Here is a 19,289-nt window from a genome sequence, read left to right as displayed (position 1 = left end):
TATTTCTTTCTCTATATACACCAGAGCTGAGGACTGAACCCAGGGCCTTGTGCTTGCTAGGCAAGTGCTCTACCACTGTGCTAAATCCCCAACCCTATCCCACGTGATTTCTTGGCCTCTCTTTTTCTAATATAGCTGTCATTTCCTCTTCGAAAGGGGTATAGAGGTCACAGAAGCCACTGCCCATCCTAAAAGAAGAACCATCGATATTTAATATTACCATATTATTTTGCTGTCTCTTACCACCATACACACACATATACACACAATTATATTTTAGTTGAAACTTTTAGATTTATTCTACAATTTCAATTTGGCATACTGCAGGATCACTGTTAGGGATACACACACACACACACACACACACACACACGGTAGAATATAAGGATGATATGCACAGAATATTCTAGGGTTGGGCAAAAGTGAATCCTTCAGGTTTAAGTGACTACAGTGAAATGGAATGAAGATACCAGACTAAATTTTGTTGGCAGTTGCCATATATTGCAGAGAAAAATTGTGATCAAAAGGTGCACTTTAAGCCTTAAGCCCCATTTCCCTACATGATTAGTAATAAGATCTACTGAGTGGAAAATTCTATAGTTAGGATGAGCAGAGGAGTCAGGGAGAGAAAGCAGGTTTTTAAAGAAACAGTCAGGAGCTGCTTGTCCTCGATCCTTGACAGGAAGGCTCCTGCTTTTCCAGCCCTTTCCTCTCTGTATGCACCACTTCATAGCACATCTCTCTCAGCGCAGGGCTGAGTGTCTGCACGCTGACACACTTCCGGTTGTTATCAGGCTCATAGGATGTCAGGAATAGGCTGCCTGCGCCCCAAATCGTGTTGCCTCCCACACCCCTCACCCATCCAGCTTCTCATTTATTCCCTGGAAATGCCAACAATCCAGCAAAAATTCCTACTGCAGGTTAAGATCTCCGTTCTGCGTTTGCTGTTTAACTTCTTCCTTCTCGGTGGATTTTTCATGTCTGGGAAACTGCATGAGATCCTTCAGGGCTTTGAGGCCTTCAGACTTCCTGTGACACTCCTGGAGGTTGCAGTAGCGCTCAAAGAGTTCTTGGTCCTCAGCGCGAGGGCTCTCCTCGCTGAAGACCATCTGATAGCATTTCTCTACTTCCGGGAAATCGATGAGGTCTGAGTAGGAGTTCAGAGGACTTGGCCTCCTCTGAAGAGCCTTATTCATGTACTCCATAGTTAAGCTTCTCAGTTCTTCCACAGTCTGTCTTCTCTCACTGTTGTCAGCCTCTCCTGTATTCTGCAGTTGCTTCAGTTTTTCCCTGTAACGGCACATGACCAAGCTGTAGAGGGGACTGTTGTTTGCTGTGGATCTCAGTGCTTTTCCAAGGAATTCAATAGCTCTGTCTAGGTTACCCTTTTTCCTGTAGAACTGAGCTGCCTTTTGGAGGACGTCTGTTTGATTAGGACCCTTTTCCAAGGCATCTTCAACCAATCGCTCTGCTTCAGCTTCTTCCCCCATCTTCTGCAGTTTCAGAGCCAGGAGAACCTTCTCGTACTGGTTCTGAGAATTCAACTCCATGGCCTGTTTCAGAGCATCCACAGAGAACTGCTTCTCCGGTTTTTCTTGTAGGCGGTACATGGCAATGGCCATTCCAGCCGTGCACTCTGGATCCTCAGGCTTCTCTTCTAGAGCCTTTTCGAAGCACATCTTAGCCCGTTCATTTCTTCCACACTTTAGGCGTGTCCATCCTTCCTCACAGTCAAGTTCCGGGCATTCCATGCTGTAAGGATTTGCAAACTTTTGGCAAACTTGTCTCACCTTGTCAGCGTAAGCCTGAGCTTCTGAGAGCTGGCCCATGCGGTAGTAGATCCAAGCATAGTTCCCCCAGGTGACCAGACATTTAATCTCTGCTTGATCACTGCGCTCTGACTTCCGTAAATCTTCAGCTTGCCCTAAGCATTCCAGGGCGGCCTCGTTCTCACCATCTAGGTGCTTTATATAGGCCAGTAAGTCATACATTGTTGCTTTGTGCTCAGAGTTTAAATTTTCGATCTGGTTACACACCCTGTCTTCCATATGACTTGAGATGCTTCCTTCCTTGAATAAATTCCAGGTGAAATGGCACTTAAGTTGAGGAAGGATTTCTTCCAGAGACTCCTTGTTGACCTCACTGTGGAGAAAACACACATGGTCACCATGATGGGCACCCATACATCTTGTGTATTTTGTGATGGTTAATTTTACATGGGAACTGGACTGAGCCCCAGGACATTGAAGAATTAAGCACCTTCTTTTGGGTGTTGGAGTCACACTACGGTGTGAGCTGTGGGCTCAAGGATGTTTGTTTTCCGGCCATCCTTTCTAATTGCTAATCCCTCAGACACGAATCAGCCATTAACATTCAAGTTCTCTTTATGTCTACACCCTGTCCACTCTCCCACCTGCCACCCCTTTGTGGTAGTTCCTGTGAACAGATTCACACAGCCATTGCACAAGGCCTTTTCTACACTCAGGGAATGCTGGTGACTATTTCACCCACAATTACGTAGTACTCCAATTCCAGCACATATATTGAAAAAAAAAATCTGTGGTCCTTTTAAAATAGTTCTATCCCCCTGTCTCCTTCTTAGCCTTGTCTTAGAACTATTCATTCAAGAGTTTAGAATTCCCTGCAATTTTGCATTTTAATCATAACCAAAAGCTAATTGCGATTCAGGACACAAGTATAGGACAGTTTGAGAGGCTGTAATTCCTTGTCCCTGTTCTAGTTACAGGGTAGAAGGTGCAAGTCAGGAAGAGGAGGGAGCCTGATAATGTGCTCCCCAATTCTGAAAAGACAAATTTCAAAGCTGAACGTGGTCATGCGGTCTCAATCCGAGCACTCAGAAGGTAGAAGAAGACTGATATGTGTGGATTTGAGGGCAACCGAGGTGACATGGTGAGCCCCGACTCAGAAAAGAAAAAGAAAGAAAGGAAATTCAAGTTCTCAGAGACTCAGTCATTAGCTGGAGCTTTACATTACCCAATTATTGGTGATTCCTCTTGATGAGGAGTCTGAATGACAGTAAGATGACCAGGAAGCAACAACCCACAAAATCTTACTTAGTCTTTTTCAATATAAGAAACTACAGTGGAGATGGAACCCTAGGTGCTGCCTTTTAGGTCTCAGATTTCAAGGGGCAGATTGTTCTGAAAGAGGTGTGACCAGTGCACCTTCAAGGCCTTCCCTGGCTTCAGCTCTTCTCTGCTCTGTCCTTACACAGAGTGAGTGTGAAGGAGAAAGATGCTGTGTCAGCTGATTTCCTTTGTCAATCTGATCGGATGTATAATTACCATAAAAACGCAGCACATCTAGGAATGTATTTTCAGAAATGGTTAACTGTGAAATAAAACTCTAAGTCTGGATAGCACCCCCTCCACGAGCCAGCGTCCAAGACTAAATAAAAATAAATAAATAAAGCAACCTGGGCACCAGTATTCACCTGTCTCTGCCTCCTCACTGAACACAGCGAGACCAGCATTTGCTGTTACCACCATGACTTTGCGGCCATGATTGTACCCTCAATATCTGACCTGCGATAAATTAACATTTTCTTCCTTAAGCTGCTTTCATTGGGTCTCTTATCACAGCATACTAAGCCATGTAACTAAAACAGAGAGACAGACATAATACATGAATTGGTAAGTTGGTTTATGGGAAAATTTAGACATAGGAACATTTAATCTCTAGACACGGAAAGACCGTAACTGACAAAGCTGTACAAAGAACAAGAAAGGCTTTTCGTGAACCTTTGCAGGAACCTCAAATCCAGAATGGTCCAGGTGCCCTCCAAGGTCCTTTACTTACACCATTCTGCAATTTATAACATTGCTGGGCAAGAGCAGCTCAGGCTACCCCAGTCCTCACAGAATGCAGTGGTAGAGACTCCTGGTCAGCATAATCTCACAGCTCACAGCTGCTTAAATTTTTGTCTTCGATGTAGCCAAACAGCAAACGCAGCAAAGCCTTTCGTTCAGGCTAGCCATTAAGGTTCCGGGCAGGTGAACTTTCTGGTCAGTCACACTCAGAACTAACACTGATCCTTTCAGAGTCCCACACTGTAGGAAGGAGTAGGCTAACATAGTTGGAGGTGCATGCCTTTCATCCATTGTGATTCCAGCCAGGTCCTGGCTAAACATTTGTAACCATTCGAGCTGAGGGAAGACAGTCTTTTTTCATAGCTCTCACAGCAGTTAAATAGCCTTCCCTCTGCCATCAATGCTTCTATTCTTTGCTGATAGGTACTTGTCAGGAGCAGCAGTACTTCTTAGTTCTCACTGAGACTCTTCCAATGGCAGGTGTAGTTTAAGTTTTAAAAATCAATGTATTATGATTACTCTTTACTTACCAAAAAATGCACTTGTTTTATGGGTCTATGTACCCTGAGTCTAGACAATTGTTTATGCTCATGTGCCCCCCACACACACTTGATAGGTCCTCGCTGCCATCCCTGAGATGCCTGTGTGTGTCTTCATACTCTGTCCTTACCATCTCTAGGTAACCATTGTTCTGCTTGCATAGCTACAAATTAGGCAGAGTTTATATTTTGAGGGGGGATAGTTTTCTACCTGCCCTGCAGCCTTAAACAATAGCAAAAATCAACTTGAAAGTTTGAGATTTGGTTGCATATGAGAAATGAGAAAGAAAACCCCCAAAGTGAAAAACCCCTTCTCATCCGTAAGAATTGTTCCTTATACCTTAATCATGGAGCGATCTAACATTTCGGCAACATGAATTGAGCTTGCAATACTGATGCCAACTGGCACACTACCTGATCGTGAAGGAATAGTTCCTTTGAAAAGACACACAGAGACACAGACACACAGGCACAGACACACATGTGAACACACATAAAGAGACACGCAGACACAAATACAGTAATACAAACACACACACACACACACACACACACACACATTGAACACACAAACACACACACTAGCTTTTAGTGCATTGATCACATTGAATGACACAACAGACAAGTCCAAAGAGCAATTCCATTAGTTTAGCTTTGAGCCCAACTTTGTGCTTGAGTGTGTCTACAAATCTTCTCCAGGGCTGTCCAGTGAGCAGTTTTAGAAGCTGCAGAGTACTTCAATGCACACAGAGAAGTAATAACTAAAGGTCCCACTAATAAAGGTCGTGCTAATTCAGGTGTGTTGAATCAACAAGCAACCAGATAACCTAGGACACTTCTGTGCACTGAGCGACAGTTTATCATTTAAGGTGGAGAACCAGAGATTGCACTGACCTCATGACGGCGATCTGTTTCTGTGCTGCTGTGAAAAGCTGGGTGTGGGCTGAACAGTTCAGAAATCTCAGTTCACCGAAAGTGGGCACTCAGACGATTATATAAGGGGGCAGAGGGCGGGGGAGAAACTCATCAGCTGATGTCCTGCTGTTTCTCATGACTCACGTTTGTGAAAGGGAAGTGGAAACTAGAAACTGAAACAGACTTAAAATCAACCAGAAGAGGAAAACAAAACTTACTACTGAGATCTTCTATGTCCTGGACACAAAACTTTATGTAAGCTCTCAGCCTGTGGCGTCAGAGGGTGGGGAGGCATTTCCTGGAGCATGACATTCCATCTGGGAAGAAGAATGTTTTCCACAAAGTCTCTAGGGTACTCTGACAGTCGTTTCTGGGGCCACATGAAAGAAACTATTCTAAAATCTCTTGAGGGAACAATAGTAGTCTCCCTCTGTGTTCCCTGGTGGGAGAGAGTTTTCAATCCTGTTTTTTTCCTGGAGGATAATCGAACCAATGTTTTTGTTTTATGCTACACTGAATTCAGGTAGCAAAACACCAGGGGAATTTGCTGTGCCTTTTAGTTCCTAAAGGTCTGCGATGAGCATTTCCTGTATACCAGTTCTGGAATGGAATTATTATGTGCATAACTGCCTCCTGGGTGGGAGAACAGACTTGTGATTAAGTCAAAGAATTCTGCTTTGAATTATGAGGTCATGTGGAAGTAGGAAGGTAGAGTAGACCAATTTTTAGCTAAGGAATTGCTGATTTACTTAACGATTTGCTTAAAGGAAGGCTTTTTTTTTCTTGTTCGTCTGCTAAACATGAAGTCACTTGCTCCCTGAGACAGAATGACCTGGAGAAACAACTGAAAACATTGGCTCGTGGTTCTTCACAACCTGCATGTTGCCTCACATGGTTCTGTAAAATCTTGCCTGCTTCTTTGCCCCACCTTGTTGTTTTAGAGAATGGTATGAAAATGAAACTACTCAAGACTGAGGTCTTTCAGGAGCTCTCCTAGCCACGGTCCATTAGTCAGCATATCTTCTCTTCCACGTGGTCTCATTGGCATCGAAGCACCTGTTCCAGAAAGGTTTCCACATACTGTCACCACAACGATTGGTAAAAGGTTTGATAAAAGCCCCTTAGTCATGATATTAATGCCCATAAGCACTCAGAGTCTGGTTAGCCTGGCTTGTTAGAAAAGAAATGGATTGGTAATTAGGAGTATGCTTCTTTTCAGCCCGAAACAGCCCAAAGCAGACTCAGCTCACAAAGCGAACCTGTCACTGGAAGAGAGTTCCAGTTCAGAGATCACTGCCGTGTGTCAGGAAGGTGGCATGAACTCAGTCAGCTGTGCAGTTCTGGTTCCCTGTTTCACGTAGCAACTTGCTCCTCTTACTGGCGTGAGAGGTAAGGCGTGAGAGGACACGCCTGTTTGACCCACTGAACTTGCCTTTAGCCTATGCTTTGAAAGGCTTTGGTTAGAAAAATCCACAAAAAGTCTAAAGTTTTCAGAGATCTCATTTCATTTTCTACCTAAGAACTCAATGCCTGATTTTGGTCCAGAGGGACTTGAAATGGTGAAATACAAGCCCAAGGAGGACGGGCCTGCATCCTTTTCCCTTTCCGCTCTGATTAATAGAAAACTGTACGCTGGGCATTTGTGCACTGTAAGTGTGTTGTTATTAGAGATGTTGCTTTAGCGGTGCAGAAATGGTCTGAGCAGCAGAAGTGGTTAAGTCAGGCACAGGGCACACTGACCCAGTTGTTTCCTCTTGGAAGAATAAAGGAGGTCGTGATTGACTGGCTGGTTGCTTGATGGATTGGCTGACAGATCAATTGATTTTCTCTCTCTTTCTCCCTCTCTGTTCCATTAACTCTCTCCTTTGTGCATGTGTATGCATGTGCGTGTGTGTGTGTGTGTGTGTGTGTGTGTGTGTGTGTGTGTGTGTGTGTGTGTGTGTACCTGTGTATAGAGGACAAGAGAGGCCATACTGTCCCCTGGAGCTTGAGTTATACGTGGTTGACCTGCTCAGCTTGGATGGTCAAACTAAACTCAGGTTCTGTTGATGGATGAGACATCTCTCCAACCCTACCCAGAATCTACCATAACTGATATTCTCTACCACAGTAAGATGAGTTCTGCACATTCTTCATTCTTGTTTTATTCTAGTTTCTGGCTTAGGACACACATTTGATTTTGTCCTGTATTAGTAACAATTGCATGCCATTTGTTGTCACCAATAATTTTCCCCATTATTGGAACAAAAAAATTTATTGTAGTAAAATAAAAGTCTCTCCTTTCAAAAAAAAAAAAACCATGCAAAAGTGAAAAGTTCATTTCAAAGGAATAGAAGAAACGTTTAAATGCAAAGGATCCGTGAGAGCTCCGCTCTTCTGAGAATATTTCCTCAGCTTGTGTGTCTTCTCAGCCCTCAGCTAGCTGAACAGTCCTGTTACTTCACATTACACACTGACATGTGTTTAAGAGAAGGTGAGTCAAGGGATACACAGTCATAGTTAGGCGCTTTCACGATGTCTTCAATTGTGATAAAGAAGGTGCATCTCTGGAACAGGAGGCCATGAACACCAATTCGCACCTTTGGCCTTGCCTCAGAAATAGTCCTGTTCAGTTGAAGAAGGCAACAGTCTGCCTGTCTTATTTAGATAAATGGAGTAGCAAGATGTAGCAAAGATTTATCTTGCTCAAAATCAAGCATCTGGAGGTCAGGAATGCTCCACCTCTTGGTACTGTTTTCTGAGCTAAATATCATTGAAGGAAAAGAGTCTATTTACTGTCAGTCCCATTGACACTCTATGCACAAGGTAATAGCATGAGGGCAGGAAGGAAATTCCCTCTAGACAATCTTCATTATAGCAAGCCCAAAGCTATGTCCTCCTCACATGTGGGACGTCATTTTAGCCATTTAGTAGGATGTTAAGCTGACATGTTCAAGATTTTGCTATCTGTGCTCACATGTTTATTGTAACATTCAAAATAGTCAGACTATGGAACCAAACCAGATGCCCATCAGTATATGAATGGATAAAGGAAATATGGTCTGAATGTAATACATATGTACAAACACAGACACATGTTCATATATAAAGGAGTACTCACACACAGAGAAGTATACACACAATAGAACAGACAAGCACATACATGATGGAAAACACAGCATGTGTGTGCGTGTGTGTGTGCACAAACACACACACACACACACACACACACACGCACACACACACTGGAATACTACTACATCTTATAACTGAGGGCAAATTAATATTTGTAAAAGATTTATTTTAGTACATATTTATGTAGTATGTGTGTGTGTTTCTGTCTGTCTGTCTGTCTGTCCACAGTGTATGGCTGTCTCCAGAGGCAAAAAAGACCACCACATTCCCTGGAGTTGGACTTGCAAGTGGTCATGAGCCACCTGCTATGGGTGCTGGCAACTGAATGGAGGAGCAGGAAGCACTCTTAACTTTGTAATCATCCCACTAAACTTAGTCTAATGACAAACATTGGTAAAGGGGAAGCCGAGAGGCTTTCCAAGGGCTCTTGACTAGATTGTCATCTGTGCACACATCATGCAGCAGATCCAGTACTTCAAGGATCGCAGGAATTTCCAGCCTCGAGGTGAAATGGAATTTTTATGGAAAGGATTCATCCAACTCAGAGATGATACAAACGCAGGCATGCTCTATTTTTTTTTTAATTACAGAGGAGGGCGTCAGAGAGGCCTCGGAGTTGCCGTGATTCGTTCATTCGTTCCATATTGTCTTTGACGGAATTGGCCCGCAGTTTCCTATAGAAGAACTATTTGGCATTTGGTTTCACAAACCTTTCATAAACCCCATTTTGAGCTCCAGTTCTGAGTTCTTGGATTAGGTAGCTGAAGGGAGGCGCTGTGTACAGCTGAGAGTACCGACTACCTGTTGCACTTAGGTATATCTAAGGGTCTCAGTCAGATTTCCTCTTTTGTCTCCCCTTGCAAATGTGCAATTCTCAGCAACTAGGCAGTCACACTCTAGGTCATAAGGAAATTTGCTGGCTTGTTAAGTCTGTATCCCTTCCCTGAAATGGGGGCAGTGTTGTGGAAAGGAGCACCTAGATGCTGTAGTCTTTAATTGGAACCATCATTCCTAGGTTGGTGCCTGGGGCTGGCACATTGGAGGGATGCTGAAAGAATAGTGTCATCGGGACTGGAACACTTCCAAGCCTTCTACTCTCACTGGGTGAATATCGTACAAATCTACTGGCATGGAGTGATCTGGTTTGGATATGGAATGCTCCCCAAAGGCTCCCACATTGAAGGCGTGAACCCAAGCTGATGAATTTAATCAGTCAGAGGTAATTAAGTCGAGGGGGGGGGCTTTGAGAGTTCAGTCCACTGATAGTTCTTAATTTGATGGCTTCACTGGAAAGTGATGGTAACTGTGGATGAAGCAGGTCACTGAATTCTACTTGGAGATGATACCCTATCTCAAGCCATTTGTTGCTTCTAGTACTGCCCGCAGCATGTTCCAGTGTTGCCACAATCCCAGAGAATACAGGACCAACAAACCATGGTTCTAACTTCTGAGAACATCAGCCCAATAAGCCCTCCCTCTTCTCACTATTTCTCTCCGGTATTTGTCACAGCAAGGACAAACTCATGGGAGTGGCAGGATGGGTGGGACATGACATCATAACTCAGTCCTCCGTTCAGGGACCAACTCTGAGCTAAGGCACACTGGGGAAACTTTTCACTGACCAGAGTTCCTATTTGAAAGCAAGCTGGAGATGAGAGACGTTTTCCTGCTTTCTTCACTCACACAGATACTCCTGAGAATATCTCTGGCTGGGATTAGTACTCATGGAATGCCAAGCCAATGCAGGGACTCCAGGGGCATACAGAAGCAGGTTTGTGGTCACACGGTGTTGATCTGTAAGGTTTAGACCAAGAGAAACAGCAGCTAAGGTGTCTTGGTTTTAACAGGCTTCTTTGCTAGCACATAGGGGAGCTTTTCTGAGGACTTATCACTTACCTTGGAGAATACATAAGAGATGTGAGCAGGTCACCAAATCAGGTCTGGAGAGACCAGGGGACTCACAGCAGGAGAGCACACAGTGCCAACTGCACACACGGGCTCATTTTTATTGTTTCAGCTCCCCTGATAACAGAGATACAGGTTTGCATTCATCACTGAAGCCAGAGGCCTTAATAATGGGCCCGCATGTACAAGGGTTATTAAAAGCACAACTATGCAGTTTTACTTCAGAAAAATACCTGGGACCACCATTTGATTTAACTATTCTCTATAAATTGAGGAAGACTTCAGGCATTTCTGTGTCCCTGCCCACATTTGCTGGTACCCAAGATTCCCTTCTTGAGAATGTCCCTTTCATAAATTTGTTCCATCCTCAGATATCCTTAGGGAGGGAAATACTATTCCCTGAAGGATGTGGTCAAGTCATGTCCTAAACTCCTTCCGTGGTCTCCGATTGGTTCCTACCTTGAATTCCTGTCTTGGTTTCCCTCAACAACAGACCGTATCTTGTAAACTAAATAAACCTTTTAAATCCTAAGTTGCTTTGGTCTGTGTTTGATCATGACAACAGGAAAGCAACCTAGGGGCTAAGTCAAGACAGAATGTTGCCTAGTACACCAGAGGTATAATATCAGAAGAGAACAGATGTGTAATGTTACTCTTTATTATCTGCACTTGAGTCTAAAAAAGCGAAGGTACAGTACAATTCCAGAGCATAGCTTAATGTTCCATCATGCATTATTTATAAACAACGTTGTTATTTTTCCAGAAATTCAAATGGCAAACATCAATGGACTTAATGCATAGAGAATATTTGAATTTTTAAAATATCATAGACCATTATTACAGCTGTTGGAATGTTTAGTTTTAACAATCTGAGACTCATATATGTTTTAATTGCTAAATAAGATGTTCATGGATACATAAAGACAAGCTAATGCTAGTAGAGAAACATTTTTGTATCCCGGAATGTAGCTGACAGTTCTTAGGCTGGGCCACTTGACTCTGTTGATTCACATCAACCTCAACACTTAGGCCCTTCAAGATCTGCCTAGGAAATGGCAGTTGTCAAATTTTTGGTGTTTCTATAGTTTTTTTCCAGAGTTAAAAGAATTTTTTATATTCCTCCATGTGCCACATTTCTAATGGAAGAAAACAACTCGACCTCCAATACCCATGTCATTTCTAAGTCTCTCCACCTAAGCTTCAGTCCAAGTTATTCTTCCAGCCAGCTGCCTTCCTGGCATCTGCAATATGGGTCCAATGTAGCATTTTGGAATAAAGTAAGTGTTCATTTGACAGGGAAAGCTTCCTAACAGTGACTATAAACATTTCCCTTGTGAGTTTATAATCAGCAAGTATAAATCGGCAATCTCTTCATCCCCAGTGAAGTTTCCACACGCTTGAAATAAACGTTTATATGAATTGTCAGGATGGGAGACAGAATCCCCCTTCTTTTCATACAACAACATAGTCATAGGAGAAAAGAGTGGCTAAGAAGTCTCCTCGTCTGCCTTCTGGAAGTCTGCCTCTGAGCTAATGGAGTAGTTGAACTCATGTGTGTGAGACGCCATAGATTGAGGACTGGCTGGTAAACTGGAGGAATGATTTGGCCCCACAGCTTTTGTTGTTTGTTTGTTTTTAGACCTGGGACTCACTATTGAATTTCTATTTTGAGCTCAATTAATATTGGACATTATTTTGTTAGTCTCAATTTTATTCAATAAAGCAAAATCACCACCTTCTCTCTCTCTGTCTCTCTCTGTCTCTCTGTCTCTCTGTCTCTCTCTCTCTCTCTCTCTCTCTCTGTGTGTGTGTTTAATAGTGGTTATATAGACATATCTACACTCAAACTAGCAAGGCAAATATATGTAGTCATTAAATATTACATTTATAATTCCCATCACCCACCACCACCACCCCTTCCAGGTCATGTTCAGGCTGACCTCAAGCTTACTGTAATCCTCCTGTCTCAGTTCCCAAGTGCTAGGATCCCAGTCCCGAGCCACAGTCCCTGGTTCCTCAGCCTTTTGATGGACATTGTAGAACAGGGCTGTGCAACATCTCAAGTAATTCAACGGTGGAACACTCACCCATGTGAGGAATTTGCCTGCTTTGCATAAATACAGCATCAAACTCCAGGCAAGCTTGGGGGGGTGATTAAAGAATTACTACTGTGGAAACTATTTTAAAGAAATAGAGTCCTACGCTGTTTGCTAAGATCCTACATCTCTCCCTGCGTTTGGTCCCTCTCTCAGACACCCTATGATCCAGCAATTCAGGTGCTAAAACCTGACAGCAGAATTCCCCAAAATTCTGACAAATACTATTAGTCAGAATGACAGTCCATGCTTGGTCCATGAAGTTGTTAAGTATTTTGAATGGCAGCTTGGTAAGGGTTTGCTGTTTCCTTCTAGCAGTAAACCTGCCACTGTGTCACTAGTTTTCATTCCAAAGATGCTGAAGGGACCCGGTTTCCAGGGTCCTCTTCTCCCTCCGAGGCTTTATCAGCTCCCTGGCCTTCTCTATCTTCCCTAAGGAATGCCAAGATGCGCAAGGCCTCAGGATCAGATTCATCTCTAGAAAGCCGCCTTAGAGCAAGTTTTCGAAGTTTGTCTCTCATCTTTCCTTTAGGCTTTGATTCCCGATTTATTTTCACACCCTCCATATAGTGGTAGATGGCTTTGTCTTCACACTTCCTTTCGTAGAACTGAAAGTTGCCATACCGTAGATGGAGTAACTGTTTAGGGAGGGGACGGAGGTCCTTGTTGAATTCTTTCTGGAAGTAATAATCGGCTTCTTCATACTGCTTTGTTGTGACATAAAGGCCGGCGAGGTGACTACAGGAATTTTCGATCATCTCCTTGATATCCTCCGCTTTCCGTAAGTGATTCAGTGCTGGTTGTATCAGTGCCTCTAACTTCTCCCTATTTCCATTAGATGTGGTTTCTTCGGTGTTCAGTATGTGAAGGACTTTTGACCTGTAACAGCACCCAAGGTAGTAATGCACATAAGCATTGTTGGGCATGGATTCCAAAGCCTTTTTAAGCAACTGTATTGCTCTGTCTGTGTCATGTACCTTGACGTAAAACTTGGCCGCACCAAGCATTGTATCTATTGCACTTGGGTCCTTCTTCAAGGCTTCTTCAACTAGCTCCTTGGCTCGGTTTTCATGCACCTCCTCAAGTTTCATTGCCAAGAGGACTTTAACATACGTGTTGTCAGGAGACAGGCTAATGGCTTGCTCCAGAGAGTCAATATAGTCATTGGATGCTGGCCAGTCATCCAGACGGTAGTTTGCAATGGCCCATCCAGAAGTGGATTCTGGGTTCTTTGGGTCCTTTTCCAGAGCCTTCTCGAAGCACACCTTCATTCTCTCATTTTGGTTCTTGGTACACTTTAGTCGGGCCCACCCCTCCTCACAGTCAAGCACAGGATTCTCAATCCTGTAGGGACTAGAGAACTTCTTACAGACCTGTTTCACCTTGTCCAGATACTCCTGAGCTTTGGACAGCTGGCCCATGTGATAGTAAACCCAAGCATAGTTTCCCCAGGTGACCAGACTTTTGATTTCTATTTGGTCAGGATGTTGTTGCCGGATGAAGTCTTCGGCTTCCCCTAAGCATTTCAGTGCTGCCTCGTTTAGACCTCTGCAATGCTTAACATAGGCCAGTAGGTTGCACATGGTGGCTTTAAACTCACTGTTCTGGAACTCATCCTTGTTAAACACCCTGTCCTCAAACTCATCCAAGGACTCCTCTTCTGCCCTCAGGTTCCAGGTGAAGTGGCATTTGAGCTGCTGTAGACTGCTCTCCAATGATTCCTTACTGGCTGTACTGTGGGACAGAGAGAAAGAAAGAAACAGTCAATTTGAAAACACACTGCCTGTTCACCTGGCAAAGAGTGAGATCCCAGGAAATGTTCTCCTTCTAAACGGTTTTAGCCTGGCCGTGAGCAAGGACCATGGGCTCCGTTCCTTTCTTCAGTGTTGGGCATGTCTGACTTACTGCATGGGGAAGTGAGGGCCTGCCCATTACAGGCAATAGGACCAACAGAAGGAGGGGTCACCCTAGGTGGAGGTTGGGTTTTCTTGAAAGATTGCTTCTGTGAGGTAGCTCTTCTCTTTGCTTTGGAAGGTCTTTGGCTCCCTTGAACCTCCCACATCCAGTATTCCCACTTCCATTTTTATATCACATGGGCTCTTGGCCCCTCCTCCCCCCTCTCTCTTAATGTCTCTTTTCTGTCTTGTCCTGATCCTACTTCTACTTTCATGACATCTGCACACATTCGCACAAATACATATATGCAAAGCTAAGATTTACCTATGAGAGAGAACAGGCAATGTTTGTTTTTCCCAATCTCGATTTTCTTACTTAATATGATATTTTTCTAGTTCTATCCGTTTTGCTGCAAATTGCATGATTTCATTTTTTCTTTTAAAAGTACATTTTTAATTAAAATATAAGCAAGTCTCTTTCCCCTTCAGCTCATTTGTCTCTCCCTCAAACCCCTCCTATTTTTCCCCACCCTCAAATTAATAGCCTCTTTTTCTTTGAGTAGTGTGTGTGTGTGTGTGTGTTTGTGTGTGTTTTGCATGCACAAACCTAGTAAATATAATTTGCTGACCCCACCTTTTGTTGTTTGTACGTATGTGGTTTTAGGGCTGAACATTTTGTATTGAATAACAAATTTGGTAGCTCATCCTTGGGAGAGGCTAATTTTTTTTTTTTTCCTTAATGGCTGAATAAAATTCTGTTGTATGTACCACATATTCTTAATTCATTCATCAGTTGTTGCACATCTAGGTTGATGCCATTTCCTTGCTTTTGTAAGAAAACATTCTTTTTGAAAAAAAAATCATGGCTAGGATATGTACGAGGATTAAAGTATTTTGGGTATCTACTCATTTTAACTGCTGTGTCTTATTTTTAATCATTCTTTATTTTTTTGCTCATTTTATCATCTTTGAAATATTTCACCTATTAATTGTATTATACCTGTTAGCAAAGTCTCAAACTTTTATTTCTGAACACAGTGTAGTCCCCATCCCCTCCTCCACGTGTACTTCTTAGACTGGTGATTTCTCACATAGGTAATGGATTATTAATACTTTTTCATTTTTGTTTTAATTTCCCTTCGAAATTTATTCTTCTCTCTTAGGTTTTTATTTTACAGCTAGGATAGGAAGCAGGGCTGGAGGGGCGGCTTTATAGGCATCTTGCTCCTTTTCTTGACAGGGAGAACTTTTTTTTTCAGGTACCCTGTGACTCTTAGAGATTTTCCCATCCTGTAAGATTCCCTTCAGTCTCATCTCGATAAGCGAATAAGCAGAAAAGAAACTAACCCAGCACCGAAGCCTCTGGAACGCTGTGGGGTCTCACATATTCCTCCCGTGCTATGCGCAGGTCATCCGTAAATTCTAACCGGTTCTCACTTGTTAGGTCGCCAGATGCAAAGCCACGTCAAGTGACAAGGGTTGCATCTGAACTGGATTGACTCTCTCCAACCCCTGTCGTTAAATTGTTAGGTTACACCTTGCAAACCACCAATGCTTTGGTTGGGCCAGGTTCAGGTTACAAGACAGGAAGTAGATCTGAGTGGCAGTTGTTAACTTACAGGCAGATAGTTCCAGTAGGCTCCTCCCAGGGACCTAGCAATGGCTCAGGTTATTACCTGCTGCCACCAAATGCTCCCTCCATGTGTGAGCTGAGTAGAAACGGTTGCCAGCTGCCACTCTATCACTCTCTGTTCTCACATGTTCCTGCTCTCCCTCCCTCTCTCTCCTCTCTCCCTCCCTCCCTTCCTCCCTACCTCTCTCCCTTTCTTTGTTCTCTGTCCCCCCTTCTCTGACCCCATGGCTCTGCTCCTGTCTGTCTACCTCTAACCCTCCCCCCAGGGCCTCACTCCCCTCCTTTCCAAAAATAAACTCCCTTCAGACCAGATCTGATCCGTGATGTGATTTCTCAGGGGACGCCTTGGCACGGGTCCTCCAAATACTCCCTTGCCACATTACATTTCATAACATCATTGAGTAAGAGGAGCTAGTTTCTTCCTACGCTGTTTAGTTAACAACCCCGATGCAATTCTGAGTTTAATTGGGCAATTCCAGATTAGCGGGGTTAGTAGTCTAAATACAACTTTGAGAGTAAAGAAATCTAAAAAGGGAATACTTCCGTTCAATAATACTCTTGCGTTTCCCCCTGACACATCTTTACAAGAAGCCCCTGCTACGGCAGACATCTGTCTCCCACCTCAGCTCTCAGTGACCAGGCGAGCAGATCTGGGCTGGAGGAGATCACTTGAGCAGATTTCTGACTTATTTACAGCTATAGAGATAGAGGAATACAAATACTAACATCAATGTGACTATAGAGACAGAGGAATACAAATACTAACACAGGACTGGCCTCTCTTGGGTCTGTGGCTCTTTAGAATTTGCATGTGTCATCAAGGTTGACTGCATTTCCCACACCACCAGAAAAAGTGAAGACTTACCTCATGACTGCTGTGAGACTGTTTGTGGTGTCGGTGTCTGTGTCTCTGGAAGCACACTCAACTGCTGTGTCACTGGCACGCTGTGTCAAAGCACTCAGCCCAGGGCTGGCAGCAGGCACTCTCCAGGCAAGCTCTTCCTCTGCCTTCTAATGAAATGCTACAGACCCATATATAACAGTAGCTGCTGGTTTCTTTTCCTGTTTCTGTGCAGCTGACTCCAAAGGGAAATTGAAACCGGAAAGTCACACTGATGTCACTTTTTATGGACAAAAGGGTTGAAAAAGAGCCTGACTCCTCCCCCAACCCCAAAGAAAAGAAATTGAAATCAGAAAGTTATATTGATGTCACTTTTTATGGACAAAAGGGTTGAAAAAAGAGCCAAGCGTGTGCACCACACACACACACACACACACACACACACACACACACACACACACAAGCAAGCAAGCGCACGCGTGCATGGCATCCTGTCTCATAGAGACCAACATATCCATCCTCACTCTAGCGTCCTCATGATCCAGGGAAGAAAGAGTTTCTATTTCACAGAGCAGGGGTTTGTGTCTGTTTTATCTGCTCAAGTGAAGCACCTTTCCTTCAAGGAGAAGTGCACACTGCATGACTGGGCAGGGATTCTGAATGCAGACATTCAAAGAATGGACTCAGCTCCAAGCTGATGTTTATCTATCTGCATTTCTATGCTGCTCCCCAGGAGAGATTACTCTCAGCCCCTGCTTTCAGGGTCTCCTGCTTTGAACTGAGAGTAATACTGAGTCCATGGAGGGCATGCTCTAGAATTATGACTGGCACCTAGTAACTAGTATAATTAGTAGCCAAAAGTTTTGGACGTTTGCTTTTTTCCAGAGCCCGAAATTCTCTGATCCCCTATGACCTGTCATAATCACTAACATTTCTGAGGCAAATAGTCCCTTAACCTGGAAGGCATTCCAGATATTCCTGGCTCTCTTGGGATGCACCGGTGGGGCTGCTCGATAGTTAACATGTGCGTATCCAGATGTGTAGCATCTGTCACTGCAGGCCGTGCTCTTCCCTTTGTTATGCCTGTGTGGGCTAATCTTGGCAATCTGCGTGGCTTAGTAAAGCACACTTCTGCCTGCCCGTGTCTGTGGAAGTGTTTCCAGAAACACTGGGCAGTGTGAAGGCAAGTAAGACAGAGAAGGCCTATTCTCACTGTCAACATCACTGTTCAATAAGGTGAAACTGGAAACACGGCAGAAGGGGGGAGTTAGCATGATGGGCGCCCATGACCAACCCTACTTGACCACTTGAGCATTGGTAACGCTGCCCTCACCCATGAACATAGGACCAGTTCTTCAACCTTTGAACACTAACCCCTACCAGGAATGCTTCAGGGGCTTTCCAGGCCTCAGCCCTGGAATGGAATGCCACCATTGACCCTTCCTGTTCTCAGGTATCCAGCTACTTGGCCTGTGCAGCCACTCGTTTCCTGGCCTCTCTGCAGATGGATCTTGTGGGACTATACAATCTCTGGTGGTGCAAGGCAACCCGTATTGTAAAACTCTGACCCATATAATATTCTTGAAGACAAAAAAAAATTACGGAATATACAGACCCAAAGGTCGAAAGGTAACAACCCAGTTTTCCGATGCCTTCAACATAAGGACATGATATAGAACAGTAGTCACCAGAGCAACCAAGGCCGCTGAGGTGTTTTACCTAGCCTTGTTATTTATTGTGGGTTTTTCTGCCTATGGCAGAAGCACATCCGCGCTTATACTCATTTACTTTTAGTTGGGTTTTATTAATTACACTGATGTCAGTTAGAAGCCTACATTTTAATTCAGCCAATAATGACAAGTTCTGGTTCTGTTTACAAATTTTATATATGATTGAAATATATGTATTAAAATGTATTTATGTGTATAAAATGCTAAAAATAGGGACTGGGAAGATGCTCAGTGGGAAAAGTATTTGCCATACAAATGTGAGGGCATAAGTTCAGATCTCCAGAGACTACGTAGAGCTAAACATAATACTACATAGGCCAACACTTCTGGAACTGCTACTGTGAGACAAGAGACTAAACACTTCCCTCAAGGACTTCTGGGTCAGATAAATTGGCATATGTGGAGAAGAACAAGAGAAATCCTGTCTTAAACATGGTGGAAGGAAAAGATTTGGTTCTTGGGGTTGTACTCTGACATCCATGTGTGGTTAGGCATACTTGATCCAACACCCCTACACACACACACACACACACACACACACACACACACACACACACCGAAAACCGAAAGAGAGGGGGGGAATGATGAAGTGAGGAATCAGGAATACTGTGGGCTTGGTTTCAGGTTTTAAATTTGCATAAAACCTGTTGGATAGAAATGTTGAAGTTACAGAAAAGCACTGGATGGAGAGATGAACATGGAGACGTCGTACTCAGGGTTAGCATATTCTGGGAGCTCAAAGCCCTCACTTACCCTTTAGAAATTGCAGTGACCTGTGTCTCCGTGAAGTG

General features: G+C 43.7%; 3 protein-coding genes across 4 annotated transcripts in view; 1 reads left to right on the top strand and 2 right to left on the bottom strand.

Annotated features, from left to right (window-relative positions):
- The window catches only part of LOC116891105 (interferon-induced protein with tetratricopeptide repeats 1-like), a 92,587-nt gene that overhangs the window by 50,844 nt on the left and 22,454 nt on the right, over positions 1-19,289 (top strand). The window lies entirely within an intron of this gene.
- Ifit3 (interferon induced protein with tetratricopeptide repeats 3) lies at positions 275-5,416 on the bottom strand. Its single transcript, XM_032891822.1, has 2 exons — positions 5,264-5,416; positions 275-2,142 (listed from the first exon to the last, which is right to left on the bottom strand). Exons 1-2 carry the CDS (start codon positions 5,266-5,268, stop codon positions 912-914), a joined length of 1,236 nt encoding a protein of 411 aa, XP_032747713.1. The 5' UTR covers positions 5,269-5,416; the 3' UTR covers positions 275-911.
- Ifit2 (interferon induced protein with tetratricopeptide repeats 2) lies at positions 10,944-17,008 on the bottom strand. Its single transcript, XM_032891820.1, has 2 exons — positions 16,793-17,008; positions 10,944-14,133 (listed from the first exon to the last, which is right to left on the bottom strand). Exons 1-2 carry the CDS (start codon positions 16,795-16,797, stop codon positions 12,744-12,746), a joined length of 1,395 nt encoding a protein of 464 aa, XP_032747711.1. The 5' UTR covers positions 16,798-17,008; the 3' UTR covers positions 10,944-12,743.

Source organism: Rattus rattus, chromosome 2 (assembly GCF_011064425.1).
Source record: "Rattus rattus isolate New Zealand chromosome 2, Rrattus_CSIRO_v1, whole genome shotgun sequence".
Taxonomy (NCBI): domain Eukaryota; kingdom Metazoa; phylum Chordata; class Mammalia; order Rodentia; family Muridae; genus Rattus; species Rattus rattus.
The sequence above is the reverse complement of the archived record's forward strand: the minus strand, read 5'-3'. Positions and strand labels throughout refer to the sequence as shown.